This window comes from Heloderma suspectum, chromosome 15 (assembly GCF_057233095.1).
Source record: "Heloderma suspectum isolate Gila_16-S chromosome 15, 16-S_ref, whole genome shotgun sequence".
Taxonomy (NCBI): Eukaryota; Metazoa; Chordata; class Lepidosauria; order Squamata; family Helodermatidae; genus Heloderma; species Heloderma suspectum.
In genome coordinates, this window is record NC_139472.1 from 18,809,791 (window position 1) to 18,826,925 (window position 17,135).

The 17,135-nt window shown below is 49.2% G+C and overlaps 1 protein-coding gene across 1 annotated transcript; it reads right to left on the reverse strand.

Annotated features, from left to right (window-relative positions):
* Positions 1-2,255: 2,255 nt before the first annotated feature.
* Positions 2,256-12,988, reverse strand: YBX1 (Y-box binding protein 1). The gene is made up of 8 exons (XM_084821953.1): positions 12,598-12,988; positions 10,705-10,768; positions 7,863-7,896; positions 6,241-6,330; positions 5,743-6,045; positions 5,056-5,138; positions 4,703-4,968; positions 2,256-2,631 (listed from the first exon to the last, which is right to left on the reverse strand). Exons 1-7 carry the CDS (start codon positions 12,818-12,820, stop codon positions 4,734-4,736), a joined length of 1,032 nt encoding a protein of 343 aa, XP_084678079.1. The 5' UTR covers positions 12,821-12,988; the 3' UTR covers positions 2,256-2,631; positions 4,703-4,733.
* Positions 12,989-17,135: the final 4,147 nt, after the last annotated feature.

The window sequence follows — 17,135 nt, forward strand, 5'->3', positions numbered from 1 at the left end:
CTAAAAGACACGACACAAAAGGAAAAGGGATTGGGAGGGAGGAGGGGATCCCATTTGTGTCCTACAAACCCTACAAGACATCCTCACCACAGTCCTACCTACCACCCAGCTCAAGTTTTGGAAGGACACTTTCACACTTCTATGAAGAAGTGAGGAGGAAAGAGCAATAGGCTTTAGGGGTAGCTTATGCAAGCATCCAGAGGAAAGAATTACTGTTCATTTGAGAACAAGGGACCGAACGGCTTAAAACAGCTCCTGAGATATTCCGAAATGCGTAGAGCACAGTAAATTTTGTTTCTTCAAGCACCAGAGCCTGCCTCCCACTTGTATGAAGTCAGGCTGTCCTAGAAGGCGGAAAATGAATTTTGAATTGATGACTCCGGGATGAGCCCTTGATGTTGTCATTTTAGTTTCTTTGCCTGTTTTATATTACCAGTTTGAAAATAAAGACAGGGTTCCCTCCTGCTCCCGCCACACCACTGCTGCATTTAGATGTTTTAAAAGCTGAATTGCAAACTGAGGTGGCACTGGGGAAGTTGGTGCTTGTGGTAAGGGGAGGGCTGATCTTCCCCAATGCTGCGACCCCCCCGAAATTACACACACACTCTCCTGCACTGCAATCAATCTTTAAAAAGGTTTCAATTTCTAAATTTCGAGGTGCATTACTCACTGTGTGCAAGCTTCTTTGCTTCCCTGCTGTTGGGCTAGGTCCTTTCAAAGTGCCATCCCAGGAATCCTCCCACCCATTCACTTGTACACCTAGCAGACAAATGTTCTGTAAAGAAGTGTTTTGGCAGGGCTCAAACGAGAACACAGCCTAAGCCTAAACCCCTATGTAAGGGACGATACAGTCAAACTAGCCCATCTACCCAATTCAAGTTTACTGTATTAACTGCATACATATGCAGTTACCAGGAGACATAGGCAGCTCAAACTGGAGCAGCAGCACCACCAAAAAGGGAGCAGGGCAAGGGCAGGGAAAGAGGCAACAGTAAGTTTGTCTTCCCAGAGGTTAAGCCATACCTGAGCAATTCAGTTCCATCAAGAGCATTCACTGTTGCCAGACCAAACCTTAGAGCAGTTGATCTCATCTGCTGGCTTCACAAACCCTTTCCTCCTGTGCTCATTTACTCTCCCATCTCCCAATCAGCAGCCACCAGAAAGTAGGGATTTCTTCCCCACTCATGAATTTGGGGGGGTGTCCCTATATGCTTAGATTAAGATACGAGTCAAAGCAGCCTCCCTCCTGAACGTCTAAATATGCATCTAGAGTGAGAATCCAACAGTTTGCTCTTCAGGGCAAGCGAGACTTACTCCTAAACTCAAAAAAACTATTTGCCAGGATAAAACAGTATTGTTACCTGAAAAAGGCAATTCCGAAGTACCAGAACCAAACATTTAGGTGATCACAAGGGCCAAGGGTATTTGCAATCAGTGGCTGCAGAAATGAAAATGCACAAAGCAGACACACCCACACCTATGAAGTTCTCACTCACTTACCTTTCTGGTTATTTCTAAATTTGTTGAGTGCTATTACACATAAACTGAACAGACCATGCAGAAGAGAGATCTGGAACACGCTGCTCACCCCTGTGCACCCATTGGATGCCATTCTGCAAGGGGATCTTGGTGTCCCTGAGGATTAAGGGCATCTCCTATCTTAACAAGGAACACCTGGATACAAAAAAGCTGCCTCTGAAGCTGGTGGTTGAGCAACTTAATTGGTGTGCAATGTGGCCTCAAAGCACCTTGCTATAACACAGTGGTATCCTGTGACTCTTACAAGGCATTATGAGCTGCTTTGGTATTTCTGACAGACTCAGAGATTCCCAGTTCCTTTGATATTTGGCTCTCTTTACCTGAAGTGGTTGATCTGATCCGTGATGTGGCTGTTTCTCAAATCATCACTAAAAACACTGTTGCGTTAATAAATTATCCTGAACAGACCTCAACTAAGCTGCCAAGTCTCGATGTTTGTAACCTGCAGTTCCTTCAAGAATCATCTGGCCACCCACCATTTTCCAGAGCCTTTTGGTCTTAATATTTAATTAGCCTTATCTCAGAAGGTTAATTCAGCAGTATGAGCACATTAAATCCACAACACATTAAGTTCTGGAGTTTGGAGAAAATGTTCTCTCCTCTGAGCTTTCAAGATGAGAGGCAGGGGTGTGTGTGTGTGTGTGTGTGTGTGTGTGTGTGTGTGTATATTTGCTTCCAGTCAAAATAATCAGGATCATAAGCACGCTACGCCAGGCAATTCTTAAGACCTTTATTAAGAGATGCTTGCAGTTTGACTTGAAAAAATCAGGTGTATATTTCATACAAATTAAAAATGAGGTTCTTAAAAATCCCAACTTGACCAGATATGAAACAATTTAAAAACCTTTAAAGGTGTATTGAGAAAAAACAGGCCTTTAAAAAACATGTTTGTCACTCCCAAAAGGAGCAGACTGCTTTAGGTAAAAATAATAAAAATCCCATGCTGCATAGATAATGCAGAGAGTTCGAGTTATCTGGTCAACAGCAAAAAGCAAGCACTTAAGGTCTTCAGTTCCAATTCTTCTGTTCATTTCTTATTGCTGGAATTTCATATTCTCTTTACTTCATATTCTCTCTTCTTTGATGACTAAACTGAAAAGACAAAGACCAAGGAGTATTACCTTACCAACACCCCGTAATAATAAATGGCAGGATGTACACAAATTTGGGTTTCCCAGCCATGACGCCACCACATAGCAACATCTCAGATATGCAACCTAAACCAGACTTTGGCCTAGGTTTAAACAGCACAAAGTGCCTGGGCATAATGCAAAAGCCTTCACCAGGTGGGATGCTCCTCCAATACAAAAACGTTCATTGCGTATACAAAAGCAGATGTCTGTGAGGACAGTTCTAGCCTAGCCTTCATCCTGGCAGGAAACTCCCGCACACAGCAGTGGAGCCTATCAGGCGACTCTCCACCTGCAGGCTGAGGCAGTACACTCTGGACTCGGGTGAATTGCCTCTATAGCTACTTGAGAGAACTACACCTGCCACAAACTCTCAGTCAGACCACGTGTTTTGGCAGCTCTCTGGGGGCCAGGGTTTAGGAATCTTAACTAACACATCTGTCACTACTTCTTGTGAAGCCACACTGTGTTTAAGCAGACTGCACAGCACTACTCTAAACTTAAATTCAAGACATACTGACTTGAAACAAGCTCTGTGGAAGCCTTTCAGACAAGCTTCTGAAAGTATGCATACTTTGCCCTCTAGGAGATTACTCAGACACCTGCCAACTGCTTCCCCTTGTGTAGAGTACACTATAGGCCTCCCCTTTTGCACCTTCTGATTAAATAAACGCTGTCTCCATGGTATGAAGTCCTTTCCAGCACATGTGTTTTTATGGTTCCCTCATCCTTTCCAAAGAGAGGAACCTTTTGCCTCTAGATGTGACAACTGCTGAAAAGGCAATTACTGCAGTTGTTCCTAAGTCAGTCTGATCTGGCAAGTTACCCATGACATGGTTGCATCATGGCTGGACTATTGCAATACACACTACGTAGGCGTATCCTTGAAGAGCACCCGGAAGCATCCAATATTGGGAACTCATTACTCCAAATACTGAAAGGTCTGCACTGGTTGCCAACTGTTTCCTGTCCTCAATTCAAGGTTTTGCTTTCAACCTTTAAAGCCCTAAACGGCTCAGGGCCTGGCTTTGTGAGGGACCATCTATTTTGGTACGAACCCACTCAGTTACTAAGATCAGCAGGAGAGGTCCTTTTGATGATGCCCTCGCTTGCGGAGGCCCACTTGTTGGGTATGTGGGAAAGGGCTTTTTCCTGTGGGGCTCCCAAACTCTGGAGCATGCTCCATCCAGGGTTATGACTGGTCCCTTCCCTCTGCATTCAGGAAGGGGGTCAAGATGCATGTTTTTAATTTGGCTTTTTAAAATTGTTATGGTTTAAGATTGTTTTTAACACTTTATTATGTTTGTATTTGTTTTTTATTCTTGTCTTTTGAATTCTTGTAAACTGCCTTGGTTGACTATCGAAAGGATATATATATATATACACACACACACACACACACACACGTACGTATATATATACACATACACACACACACACACACACACTAAACAAACAGGGAAGCCAAATGCCCAACCCTAAACACACTTGTGACTTTAATCTAGGCACAAGCATGTTTACCGTCCTCTACCCTTCAGAGAAATGAAATTAACCCCCTCCCCATTAGGTATGATTTAAGAAGGATCAACTCAGAGGTTTGTCTTCTTGACGATAACCATCTGAATCACACAAATGTGACAGGACTTTATTTAGCCCTAGATGCATCCTACCACCTCAAGCTAATCCAATAATGTCTGCAGGACCCCAACTACATGGCATCTCAAAACAGTTATAAAATGGAGGGTTAATACATTATTCCCAACCCTCCTGCTTTGTTTTGTTTACCACCCACACTGATGAATTCAAAAGCTTGCTCATGACTTTGTGATATTTGGCCACCTACAATAAAAGGGTTTTGATTTTTTTTCTTATAGAACTTCTATTTTTATAACCAACAACAGCTCATCTGGCATATTTCAAGTCCATAGCTAAAGGTAAATTAAATATGCCTATGGGCTATTTCACTGGTTGTTGAATTACTTCCCCTCGCCTGGGCATAGCAGAGCCCCTGGCACAAGGCCTGGCACACTCACCCGGATGATGGTAGAGATGGTAAGCCGGCATTTACTCAGCCCCGCCCTGCTCGGCCTCGGGAGCGGACGTGTTCTCAGCTGATGGTTCGGCTGCCTTTGTCTCTTTGCCATCTTGTGGTTTAGGGTTTTCTGGACGTCTGCGTCGGTAATTGAAGTTACGACGGTACCGACGTTGAGGTGGCTGCTGACCCTGGGCCTCATCACCCTGGTTCTCTTTGTCTTCTTCATTGCCTTCCTCCCTGGGCTGTCGTTGACGAGGAGGGCCCCTGAAACATCCAGCAAGGCATTAAGCATCTCACTTCAGCTTCTGATGGGAAAAGCATTTCAAACATTTCATCGCTGAAGATGCTCACTTGCGATAGCGTGGTCTGTAACCCCGATACATGTTCTGTCTGACAGGTCTGCCTTGTTCTCCTGCACCCTGGCCGTCAGCACCCTGGAGGAGGGAAGTGGTAATGAGCAGTGTATCTAACAAAAAAACCTGCCCTAGGCAAACTGAGGAGAACTTGCAGCACAGTGATTCATTTTATATGAAGCTCCCTTTCAGCCTGAACCACATAATTAAACCAAGGGTTAAGTCAGTTTAATAGAAACAGAGCTGCATTATTTGACTTAAACTGAGAGGAAAACAAGCACCTGCGAGTTACCACCAGTAGGAAAAAGCAACCACGTTGTTACTGTGTTCTCCGCAGGTTTTGCAAGTGTAACACAGAAACATAGGGAATGCCTGGGAATTTCAGACAGGCCAGCATGCAAAAGGTATCGGACTACAAAAGGAAGACTAAGAGGTCCATATGGGGATGTGCATGTCTGGAAACAACCCCCATTATTTAGGCTGGCTCTGCACTAACCGGGTTCTGCATATGGCATGTGATAGCAGCATGCACATGTCAAGCTGTCTGCTAAGAAAAGCCATTTTCACACAACCCCTGGGTTACATTTCTACATACCCAAGAAGCAAAAACGTTAAACTCAGAGGCACATAACAGGAGCTACAACTCCTCCTGCTGAAGCAAGCCGGCTCCACTGATGAACGTTACCTCCACTATCTCTCCTTGCACAGGAGCGTTGGAATACTGTGGCCGCCGGCCATAGGGCCGACGCATGTAGTAAGGTGGGTACCGCCTCCTGCGGTAGGGGCGGCGTTGCTGGGACTGGCCTTCTGGCAAGCTCTCTGATCCCTCGTTCTTTTCCCCACTCTCACTGTTTTGGTAATTTTGCTGGTAGTTGCGCGGAGGACCTCTACGCCGTGGATATCGTCTGTACTGGTTACGGTCTGCTGCATATTTACTGCCTTGCACTGGAACGCCACCAGGACCTGTAACGTTGGCTGCCTCCGCTCCCTAAGAATAACCATCACAAGACAGTGTGAACAAGAGTCAGCTATGCCGGCACAAGTACGCAGAAACATCCATTCTGTGCCCCGGACAACAAGAAGCCAGTGGCCTGTGATGCATCCATTATCTGGCCCGCCTAACCAGAAGCTGAGCACCAAAGAGCAAACAAGCACCCAAGTTAGTCCAGGCTTACCAACTTACCTTTTCTCCTTCAACCACATCGAACTCCACAGTCTCTCCATCCCCTACACTGCGAAGGTACTTCCTGGGGTTATTCTTCTTTATAGCAGTCTGATGAGAAAATATTTCAGATTTAGACTTGAGCACAAGTTGCTGTGGTTTAACAAGTATGGGAGTTTTCTACATTAAGAATGTACCTGTGAAAAACAATGTTTGAGAAGAGGGTGGGGTGGAGACGAATCTATCCTGTGAGCTGGAATGTAAACAAGGAGGACATAAAATATATAGCAGTTTCCCTCCAGCAAGCTGTCCCAGGCAGCCCTGGTAGGTACTTCTACTGCTCTATGGCATACAGACTCAGACATCTGTCTTGCCAGGGATGTACAGGAAGCATGTGATGGATGAACAATATGGCTTACTGGGCCCCCTTCCCGGCCCTAATTCTCTATTCCAAATATGTTAACAAGGGAAGCAAAACGCATGTAACTCCCAGAAGTGCATGTAACGCAGGGAAATCAGTTTAGAGGCTCACATGGGTGCCATAAGTTAGTATCTCAAAATCCTATCTCTTTTGAGTGCCAGACGCTTGTATGCCACTCATGTGACCACATTCAATTAAACTGACCTTCATAGTTTGCTTACTAAACACTTTTTGGTGTCAACAGTAACAGCTGCACTTGGGAGCAAAGTTGACAGCATTTTCCTGGTACCCTGCCTCTGAATGAGCAAGCACACTAACCCTGTTTTCAAATTTAACAGTACTCACAACCCTAATGCCCTAGTTATTTAGAAACAGCAGAACTAAACCACAGAGGGGTATGCATCCACCTGAGCCTCTCAGCAAGAAAGCCATCGGTCAACTCTGGTACGGGAAATTTGACCAGTACTGAGAAACAGATGAAAACATTTTACAGTTTTCATGTGCCCAAGAGGCAAGAATGATACATGCCTCCTAAAACCAAATTACAAATCCTGAACTCTCTTGATAAATAGAACTGAACTGAAAATTAGTATGTTTTGCTTAGCCATTTTATTAATTTCCAATACATTTCTCACATCAACAGCTTCATGGCTTCTACCCAATTAATGTGAAGCACCCTCACCCAATACAGCATGTGAGTGCAAGGGCAGCTTTTAAATTTTGCCTGTGAACCCAATGAGATAAGAGGAAAAAGGAGGCATAAGCCACTATGTGACCCAGCATGCTAGTTCTGGGGCAAAAAAGCAAAATGAAGTGTACACAAGGCAGCTAAGAGACAAAGATCAACTCAGGGACCAACAAATACTTAGGCGGGCAGCAGGTCTGTACTATCCGCTTAGCTTCTGCAGACAAGTAGGTAAAGTGAACCAAGGTGAAGCGAACCATGATTAAGAAGGGGTGTGAGATAGCAGGAAGGCACCACCAACCGTGTTGGGCATTTGTAGGCTCTCAGAATCATGTTTTGGCTACCTTACAAAATTGGGTGTCTACCATAAAATGTCACACCTCATTGAGAAAACGGAACATCCCTTTTGTTCTGAGGCAACACTGACTTTTCCCTACAGGAGAGGAATGGATACCCTTCCATATCTTTCAGCCAAGGCACAAGCATATCAGTTCATCAGAATCAAGTATATCTAGTAGTATAAACAAGCAGTCTCACCTGGTGGACAAACACATCTTCCTTGGTGTCATTCCTGCAAAATAAGGAGTTTTTGATTCAGAAGACATGACACAAAGAACCAGCATTCTCCAGCAAGGAGTGGTAGAAAGTTCTGGACAGAGGCCAGCATTGGGGTACTGCCAAAGAACAACATATATCACTCCCCCAGTCGACGCCCATGACTTTCTTGCGCTAAAAATACAGGGAGTGTATTAACTTGGAAGTTTCATATTTCTTTTTGCAAACCCTTGCAATTCTGGCTACAATTATCAAGCAGGCTTAAGATAAAAGTTAGCCAAAATGCCTTTTTGGACACACGACAGCTTTTTCTGCAGAAACATTTTCATTAATATTTGATAAACAAAAACTCTCATGGGAACACAAACACTGACTGAGGAATACTCCAATATATGCCCCATTATATTATTTGACATTTCTGAAAGCAAATTCTACTTCCTACCAAATACGTTTACCCATGTATAAATAGGGATTAAAGCAAAACAAAATATAAACTGTGGGGCTTCTGTCTCTCAAAGCACCAAGTTTAGTCACCAACCCTTCCCATACTGCATTCATTATACAGCTTGACATTTTGCAGCTGAAAGCAGGTGGGTCACTGGAGATAACCATTTCCCACAGACTTCCAGTGGCTCATACCACCTTGTGTACTTCAACAGCAAAATGTGCTGGCCAGAGTTTACAGGTGGGTGAGGCGACAGGTGGGACAAAGGTTTTGAAAATCTGCTGCATGGAAAGATGAAGAACAGCGACTTTGCACAAAGGATGGCACTTGATAAGGTATCCCAACCATCTAAGGCAGGGCTGCAGAACCTCTTTCAGCCCAAGCGCCTAATTTCATTCTGGAGAAACTCTCAGGGGCCACATTCTATTGGTGGGTGGGGCCAGAGGCAAAAAGGTTAGGGCCAAAACTACCAGCATATTTTAGCTTACTGCCAGTAACTCTGCTTTAGGAGAGGTATTTCAACCTTTTACAATGGGGAAAGAACTGCACAGAAGCCAGGAAACCACCACACAATTAGTGGTTGGGGACATGGGGTGGGGCCAGGGCAAGACAGCATGGCCTTTGGGGGACCCCTGAAGGGGCAAATCAGGCATCCAGGCCTGAGGATCTGTACCCCTGATCTAGGAAAGCCACTAACATGCTAACATGAATTCAAGGAATTGGCTCATCTCAACTGCTGTTTTCTGAAATATTTCACAGCAGATCCATGTGGGTCTCTTTTCACCACACTGCACAAGTCACCTCCTGGCACTCCAAGTCAAGCCCAGGCCTGTCTCACATTTCTAGCCAAGCTCATTTCAGTCATACCCAGCAAGCCCCTCCTGAACTGCTTGACCCTGTGAGATCAGTAAGACCCACCTACATCAAGACCAAGACATGCTGGAAAAGCCACAGCTTCAAACAGCAGCAAGTGGTTTTTCTATCGCCACTCAGCATGCTTGACTGATATTAAAACTACAAGGAAGTGTTGCCAGATGCAGGAACAAAAGGGGGGGGGAGCACTCACAAAAGGGAGAAAGCAGCAACTCCTATTCAAGGTCCTACTGAGTTTGCACTTAATAGACAAGAAAATGCAAGGGAGGAAAACAGAATAAACCTAATTCCTGCCATGCTAAAATCACATTAGCCTGTGACCTTTACAGAACTCAGCATCACCCACGTAACAGATCATGCATGTATGGCACTGCAATGTCTCAGTATGGACAATCTGCCAAAGCAGCCTTACCCATCCTGGTGCTGTCCAGATGTTCTGGGCCACACATCCCAGAATTCCTGATCTTTGGCCATGCTGTCTGGGGCTACTTGGACTTGAAGCCCAAACATCTGGAGGGCACCAGGTTGGGGAAGGCTGCTACAGAGTGTGTATGCATGAGAGGTGGAAGAATAATTTCAGCTCTAGTTTTTGCTTTTTGAGTAGCTACCTATTTCTCATTTGTCATGTGTTTGAGAGGTTAGAGAAAATCAAGCGCCTCGGGCATTTCTCTGGGTTAGGTCTAATGACCTGTAATCTAATAAATATAGTACATTTGGCATCTCTTTTGAAATACAAACCACTAGACAGCTATACCATCTGAGCCACTTTTCTCTTTCTACTTGAGGCTCCTTTGGTTTTAGTTTAAGCTGCTTCTTATCATTATAATTTCATCTACAAAAGTACCAAGGACAGCTGATTGACACATTTTAAAAATTAAACTACCCTTTAAAACCAGTGGGTTCTGAACCCTTAAACCTAACGTGTAAAAGCTTGAACAAAGGAAGCTATTATCACTGGAGACAGATCTTGTCAGCTGAATTTTCGGTCTCTTTTCTAGACCCTTGGATCAGCCCTTCTGCTCTACTTTCCAATTTCCTTCTTGGGACTGTGGTAGCTACAAGTGAACTAAAATACCAAGTACTTTACTAGCCCTTAGCCAAGGCGTACAATCATTTCCTATGTCTGGCCTTCTGTCACAACACTTATATTGAGTCATGTTCAGCTTAGCCCTAAAGCTCTTTCAGAAGTACTGCTGTCTGGACTTCTCTCTCATATTCTATATTAGATCATATTTGAACTGTGGTGCCCAGCTCTTGGCACCTGGACTAGAAGGATAGCACTTACAAAGATATGCCAAGGTACAGTATATATGTAAATAAATATTGATACTTGCACAAACAGACCTTAAATCAATCAAAATATACAGAAAAGTTTAAGCTACATGGATAGGCAGTGTAAAGTCCTTTGTGAGCATCTAGACAATGAAAAAGATACCTTTGCCAGAGGACAGTTGTTAAATATTTCACTTGCCCAAATCAGTTTACACACACACAGCCCCTTCTCACCTGTTGATGAAGCCATAGCCATTCCTTACATTGAACCATTTCACTGTCCCCAAAACCTTCGTTGCTACAGGAGAGAAAGGGCAATGCAAGTTAAGACATGACAAGTACCCTACTCCCATCCTTCATCATGAAGAACCCATTTTTTTGCATGCAAAAAGCCTGGTCCAGATGCTTAGCACCTGAATGTAACAGGATGGCTCTTACCATCACAGACCAAATATGTACTTTCATATTCTCAGTTGACACAGCTGGTGCAGCATGAACTCAGATGCCTCAGCTATGAGTTAAATGAGGTGGCCTTAGGCAACCTACTCTCAGGCTCAGCCCTCCCATCAAAAATGGGGGGGGGGGTTAACCAGTTTACTGGCTTGCTGCAAAAATGACTGTGCATGTTTAAGTATTGTGTACACTTGAAACATTCAAAGTATATGAACCACTGCAACTGTATACACCCTTCGGTGGCAGTAGGCCCTACTAGACAGTGGGACTGACTTCTGAGTAAAACTGCACAGAATCAAGTTGCATTATAAGCCTATTTTTTAATTGTGTGTGTGTGTGTATGTGCATATATATATATACACACACACACCCTTTGCAAAAATATGCAGTCTGACCCTATACATGCTTACTCAGAACTAAAACCTTCCCCATTCAACACAACACACTCCCAAGCAGGTAGGCAAAAAAACTAAGGGAGCAAAGAATGGGAAATGAAGTCCTGCGCACGTGTCCAACGGATCAGCAAAACAACTCAACAAAACACGGCCCGGCCCTGCTCCTGTAGCAGAAGCCAGCAGCTGACAGTTTCCAGGGCAAGCTGCTCATGGCTGCCACCCTAACAGCTATTTCAAACGGCACAGCTTAAAAGGGGCCAATCCGTAACATGCGAAAAGCCCCCCCCCCCAAGAAGTGCCACGAAAGCGCTACGCGTGAGCTGGACAAGCACACGAAACATTGCGTCCAGCATGACCCCATGCACGCCCACTCTATGGAGGCCACCCCGCCGAATTCTGAACAGCGGGGGGGGAGCGCCCTGCCGGGAGCCCTGGGCAGCCGTTGCCGCCCGCCAGCCAGCCAGCGCGACGCCGAGCTGCGCGGGCCAAGGCTCTGTCCCGGGATGAGGCGGCTGCCGAGGCCCCTGCACGCCTCGGCCGCGGCCTACTCCCGGGCCACCTCCGACGAAGAGTTCTGGCGGGCCCGAAAGCCTGCGCGGGTTTCCCCGGCAGCCTGCGCCCGCGGGGCGGGCTTCGCTTCCACGGCCCCATCGCGGGCACGGACGAGGCGGCCCGAGGGCCGCGCCTGGCCTGGCCCGACCTCGCAGTCGCAGCGCCGCCCCACCCCAGCGGGGGCCATTAATAACGACCGGGAGGCCGCCCGGCCCAGCCGCGAGTGCGCACGCACAAAGGCTCGGCGCGTGGCCGGCGCCTTGAGCCGCCTCCTCGGCCCCGCCCCCTGGCGCGCGCGCTCCCCCGCCCAACCTTTCCCTCCCGCTCCCTTTTTGCGCAGGCGCGCTAACGCGACAGCGCGAGGCGAGGCGGAGGGGGGGGGGGCCGAGGGAGAAGGGGAGCGCGAGGCGAGGCGGCTCAACGGCCGGGACACGCGCGGGAGCCCGAGGGGGAGGGGGGGACGAGGCGGCTACAGCGAGAAAGGACGGGAGGGAGGGGCGTCATCAGCCCACCTCCAGCCAATCACGGGGAGAAGAGCAGGGAGGGGGATCCGCATAGGCGCGCGCCGACCAATCAGCGGGCGGGGGAGAAGCCGCCCCAGCGAAGGGCGGGGCAAGGGGGACGGCAAGGGCGCGCGCGCGCCCCGCGGGCCCCGCCCCCCGCGCGCGCGCCCCGCCCGCCCGCCGCCGCGCTCCGCGCCTCACGCACACGCGCTCGGCCCCCTCACCGATGACCTTCTTGTCCCCGCCGGCGGGGGGCGCCGCCGAGCCCAGGCCGCCGTTGGTGCCGTTGCCGCCGCCGCCGCCGTTGCTGGGCTTGGCGTCGGGGGCGGCGGGGGACGGGGCCGCGGCCGCCGCCAGGGGGGCCGCGGCCGCCGGGGCCGCCGCCGCCACCGCCGCGGGTAGAGGGGCGGCGGAGGGGGGCGCCTGGGTCTCGGCCTCGCTGCTCATGGCGTCGCTGGCTGTCGGCGGACGGTGGTGGTGACTGGCTCTCGCAGCCGCAGCGCCGCCTCCCGCGCGGTGTTGATGGTGACTCGGGGGCCGGCCGTGGGCGGGGGGGCTGCTCCCTTGCTCCGGGCTCGCTGGGCTCCGCTCTCCGCTCCCGATACCGATCGAACTGGCCACAATGGCGGCGCGCGCGCGCTAGCCACCCCGCAGGCGCCGCCCACCGCGCCGCGGCCATTGGCCCGGCGCGGCTGCCCGTCAGGCGCCGCGCGCGCCCATTGGGCCCCGGCGGCGGGCCCGGGCGCTCGGCGGCGCCTCCGTGGCCCGCGGGGGCCGTCCGTCAAGGGCCTCGCGCGGCCATTGGCTGGCGCGCGGCCCCTTTTCCCCCCCCGCCCCCGTCGGGGGGGGGGGGCTCGGGAGCTGCGGCGCCGCGCGCGCCGGCTTCGCGCGGGCCGCCGGCTCCTGATTGGCCCGGAGCCCTCTCGGGCCCCGCCCCTGCGCGGGGAGGCGCCGTCCGGAAACGCCCCCCTCTCTCTCCAGCCCCGCGAGGGGGCCGCGTGGCCCGGGACCCTCCGCCGCGCTGCCGCGTGCGCGAGGAATGCCCTGCCCGGCACGGGGGAGGCCGGCCCCGCGGGGCTCGCCCCCGGGCACGTGTGTCTGCTGGACGGCGGCCCCGGCCGCTTAACTGCTGCTGCTCCGCCCGCTCGCTCGCTCTCGCGCAGCCCTGCGCGGGCTTACGCAGGAGGAAGCCCCGGCGCCTGCTCCCGCGTCCTGAGGAGACGCGCCTGGAACCCGGGGGCTTTCGCCCTGGGAAAGCCTGCACGCGTGTGCGGTGGTCCTCTGCCCCGGGGGAGGGCCGGGGCCAGGGCGATCCTGCTGCCCTGGATTCTGCCCCCCTGAGGCTGCGAGCAGCGGCGCAGCTAGGGGCCAAAGCCCCCCTCCGCCCCAGGGCCGCCCGGAGAGCGGCGGGTGCCGAGGGCGTCAGCGCATCAGAGGCAACGCTCCGTCGTGCTCCCGGAGGCGCGACGGCGCTATGATTCAGGCGAACTTAAAAGGCAGAGCTGCACATGCCTAGGGGGTGTGCGTGTGCGCGCGTGTGTGTGTGTTTCTACTGAGGACTGGCAAACGTTTTAACGTAGAAGGGACGAGGAAGCGGTTGTGAAGCGTGGGGTGGCCGGGAGGGAAACGTCAGTGGCGTGCTTCACGACTGAAATAATACGCATGGCCGTCTAAAAGGGCTCCCCGTGAGATCCTTCCCCTTCATGGATCGCTGCCTCGCTGTGGCGGAGGGGCTTGCGTAGCTCAGTGAAGCCATAAGCTGTGCCGTGCAGGGCCACCCAAGACGGGCGGGTCACGGCGGAGAGTTCTGACGAAATGTGGTCCGCTGGAGAAGGAAATGGCAACCCACTCCAGTATCCTTGCCAAGAAAACCCCACGGAACGTATCACAAGGCGAAAAGAGATGACGCCGGAAGACGAGCCCCTCAGGTCGGAAGGTGTCCAATATACTACTGGGGAAGAGCAGAGGGTATTTCCAAGTAGCGCCAGAAAGAGTGAAGCGGCTGGGCCAAAGCCGAAAGGACACTCAGCTGTGGATGTGTCTGGGGGTGAAATGAGATGGCTAGATAGCATCACCGATGCAATGAATATGGACTTGAGCACACTCCGGGAGAGAGTGCGGGACAGGAAGGCCTGGTGTGCTATGGTCCATGGGGTCATGAAGAGTCAGACACGACTGAACAAGAATAAGGTCATTCAGTCCAAAGTCTAAAATCACCAAGCTGTGAGCCTATATAAAATTATCTGGGGTAAGGCTCACTGAGCTCATTGGGATCGACTCTGGAATAGACATACATAGGATGATGCTGGAAATGAACTCCCCTGCTCTCCCCCTACAACAAGAGCTGTAGAACTGGCGATCTTCTGTTTCGCAGGCTACAGCCAGGTTAAAACAGCAGCTGGGTCCATTAGTTCAGCTCTACACCAAGGCCATCGGCATAAGGATATCCTTTTAGAAATCAGAATTTTGAATACGTTCATTATGTGCAACACATTCCTCTGCAAGTCCAACTGTGTTCATTGGCAGCTACACCCACTAAATGTGCCTAGGACTGCAACCTAAAGTTACAGCAGCTGACGTTCCTGCTCTAAATGTAAGCCTCCCACCTCTTGCCAATGTGCTATTTGCCATCACAAACAATATTGTTGATTTAAACCTACATATAATGTTGAGATTTAATCTGCCATACCTATTTCTAATATTTATATCCCATCTTTCTGTCAAACATATTAAAGATAGCCAACAAAGTAATTTAAAGCACTACTGGTCTACTCATGCTCTGATCAGTATCCTTGCTATTATTAGTAATTCCTATTTTATTTATTTCACTGTTCCTACAAGAAGCTCATGGATGGAGGTGCTCCTCCATCTTATCCTCACAATAACTTTGTGAAGTATGTTATTCTGAGAGTCGCTGGTTCCAGATCACCCAGTATGTCTTGTGGTGGAGCAGGGGATTTGAACCTAAGCGTCTGTAAGAGCAAGACAACACCTCATTGGGCTTCCTACAATACTTGCAAATGTTTTCATTTGCCCTTGTAACAATTCCGTGAACTAAGGCACTTTTTCCTGTTTGAAGACAAAGCAGTGGTAGGTGAGTCACTAACCAGGGTGTGTGGACTTGGGCAAAGTCACCATAAAGTACATTACTGAAACAGCTTTAGAGTCTTGATTTAAATCAGGAGCGGGGAGTTGGACTCCCATCAGCCTGCGTCAGCATGGCCAATGGTCAGGAATTATGGGAGTTTGGGCCCTCCAGATGACGTTGGGGCTGCATGTTCCTTACTCCTGATTTAAATCCATCTCTGTCTCTTGAACCACAGTGGCTAGGTTTTGTATACTTGGCCCAGCACAGCTAATTCTTGTCCTCAGCCAAAGGACAAGGAAGGGGAGGAACCGAGTCCTCTATAAAGACAAATTCAGAGGGCTGTGATAATTAGTGGAACCTCCATGTTCAGAGGCAGTATGCCGCTCAATAGCAGTTGTCGGAGACAGGCAACAACATGGAGGGCATGGGTGGGCACGCAGTGCTCTTGCCTTCAAGCCCCTTCGTAGGCTTCCCTAAAAAAAAATTAAAATGCTGGACTTCCTTTGGCACTTCCTGTCAAAGGAAGTGAGGCCAGTGGCTACCAGGAAGAGGGCCTTTTTTTGCTGTGGAGTAAGCTCCCTAGAGAGGTTCCCCTGGCACCTACATCGTACTCCTTCCGGCTCCAGCTGAAGATCTTTTTATTCTCCCAGCATTTAAGCTTCCGAATCTTTTAGCTCTGGTGTTTTAAATCTGTATTTTAATCCCTGCATTGCTGCTAGGTTTTATTCTGGTTGTATTGTTATATTGCAGTTTTAAGCTTTCATATTTCGTATTGCTTTATGCTGCACTTTGTGGTTTTAATTTTTGTGAACCGCCCAGAGAGCATTGGCAATTGGGCGGTATAGAAATGAAATAAATAATAAAAAGATGGAACCTTGGTCTGATCAACCAGGGCTCTTGAACCTTGTGGTTGTATTGTCATATTGTGGTTTTAATGTTCTATGTATTTTAAATTGTTTTATTGCGTGCCGTTTGGTTTTAATTTTTGTGAACCACCCAGAGAGCTTTGGCTATTGGGTGGTATAGAAATGAAATAAATAAATAAAATTGAATGCCCTCAGGAAAACACAAATCCTCCACGAGACCCTGATCCCGAAACACTAAAATGAGGACGCACTTTCCTCTCGCATGGAACCAATGGTTAAAAGGGAGGCCTGTTGTCTCCTAGCTCAAACCCAACATATCCTGGGAAGGATATGGAAGGAGCTAGCTTCTCCCCTAAGCACTTCTCCATTCCCCTTCGCTCTACCTTGGGTGTCTCATTCCCTTCCTATAGGGATAACTTGAGAATGTCAGACAGTGTGGCGATGCACTGTTACAATGAAACGTCGGAAAACTCTAGGGGTGCATCTATTCCCCATACAGACCCTGCGAAGCATATATGGGGAGTCAGGAAGCTATTTTGCCCAGGGTCAGAGAGGCAGGTAGACTGGCTTCCTCTGCTGGTTGTGATGCAACATAGGTTGGCTTCCTTAGGCATGCTTGAACCACCTAATCTGCAGGCACCTTCTACAATATACCTGCACACTGGGTAGGCTCGTACATAGCCACATGCCTGTGTCAGTAAAAAAAAAAAAAAAATCCAGGTAAGGATGTTCCTGTAACCTGCTAGAGAGGTTGACTATCCTCCCTGCCCTTTCCTGGTTTTGTTCACGTGGGTGGGCCCACAGGCTA

Bases quoted from the DNA above. Each gene is read 5' to 3' on its own strand.
- YBX1 (XM_084821953.1), bottom strand. From the start codon at position 12,820: ATGAGCAGCGAGGCCGAGACCCAGGCGCCCCCCTCCGCCGCCCCTCTA. The intron at 10,769-12,597 runs GTGAGGGGGCCG...TCTCTCCTGTAG, and splicing joins CGGGGACAAGAAGGTCATCG to CAACGAAGGTTTTGGGGACA. The intron at 5,139-5,742 runs GTAACGTTCATC...TCCCTCCTCCAG, and splicing joins TGCAAGGAGAGATAGTGGAG to GGTGCTGACGGCCAGGGTGC.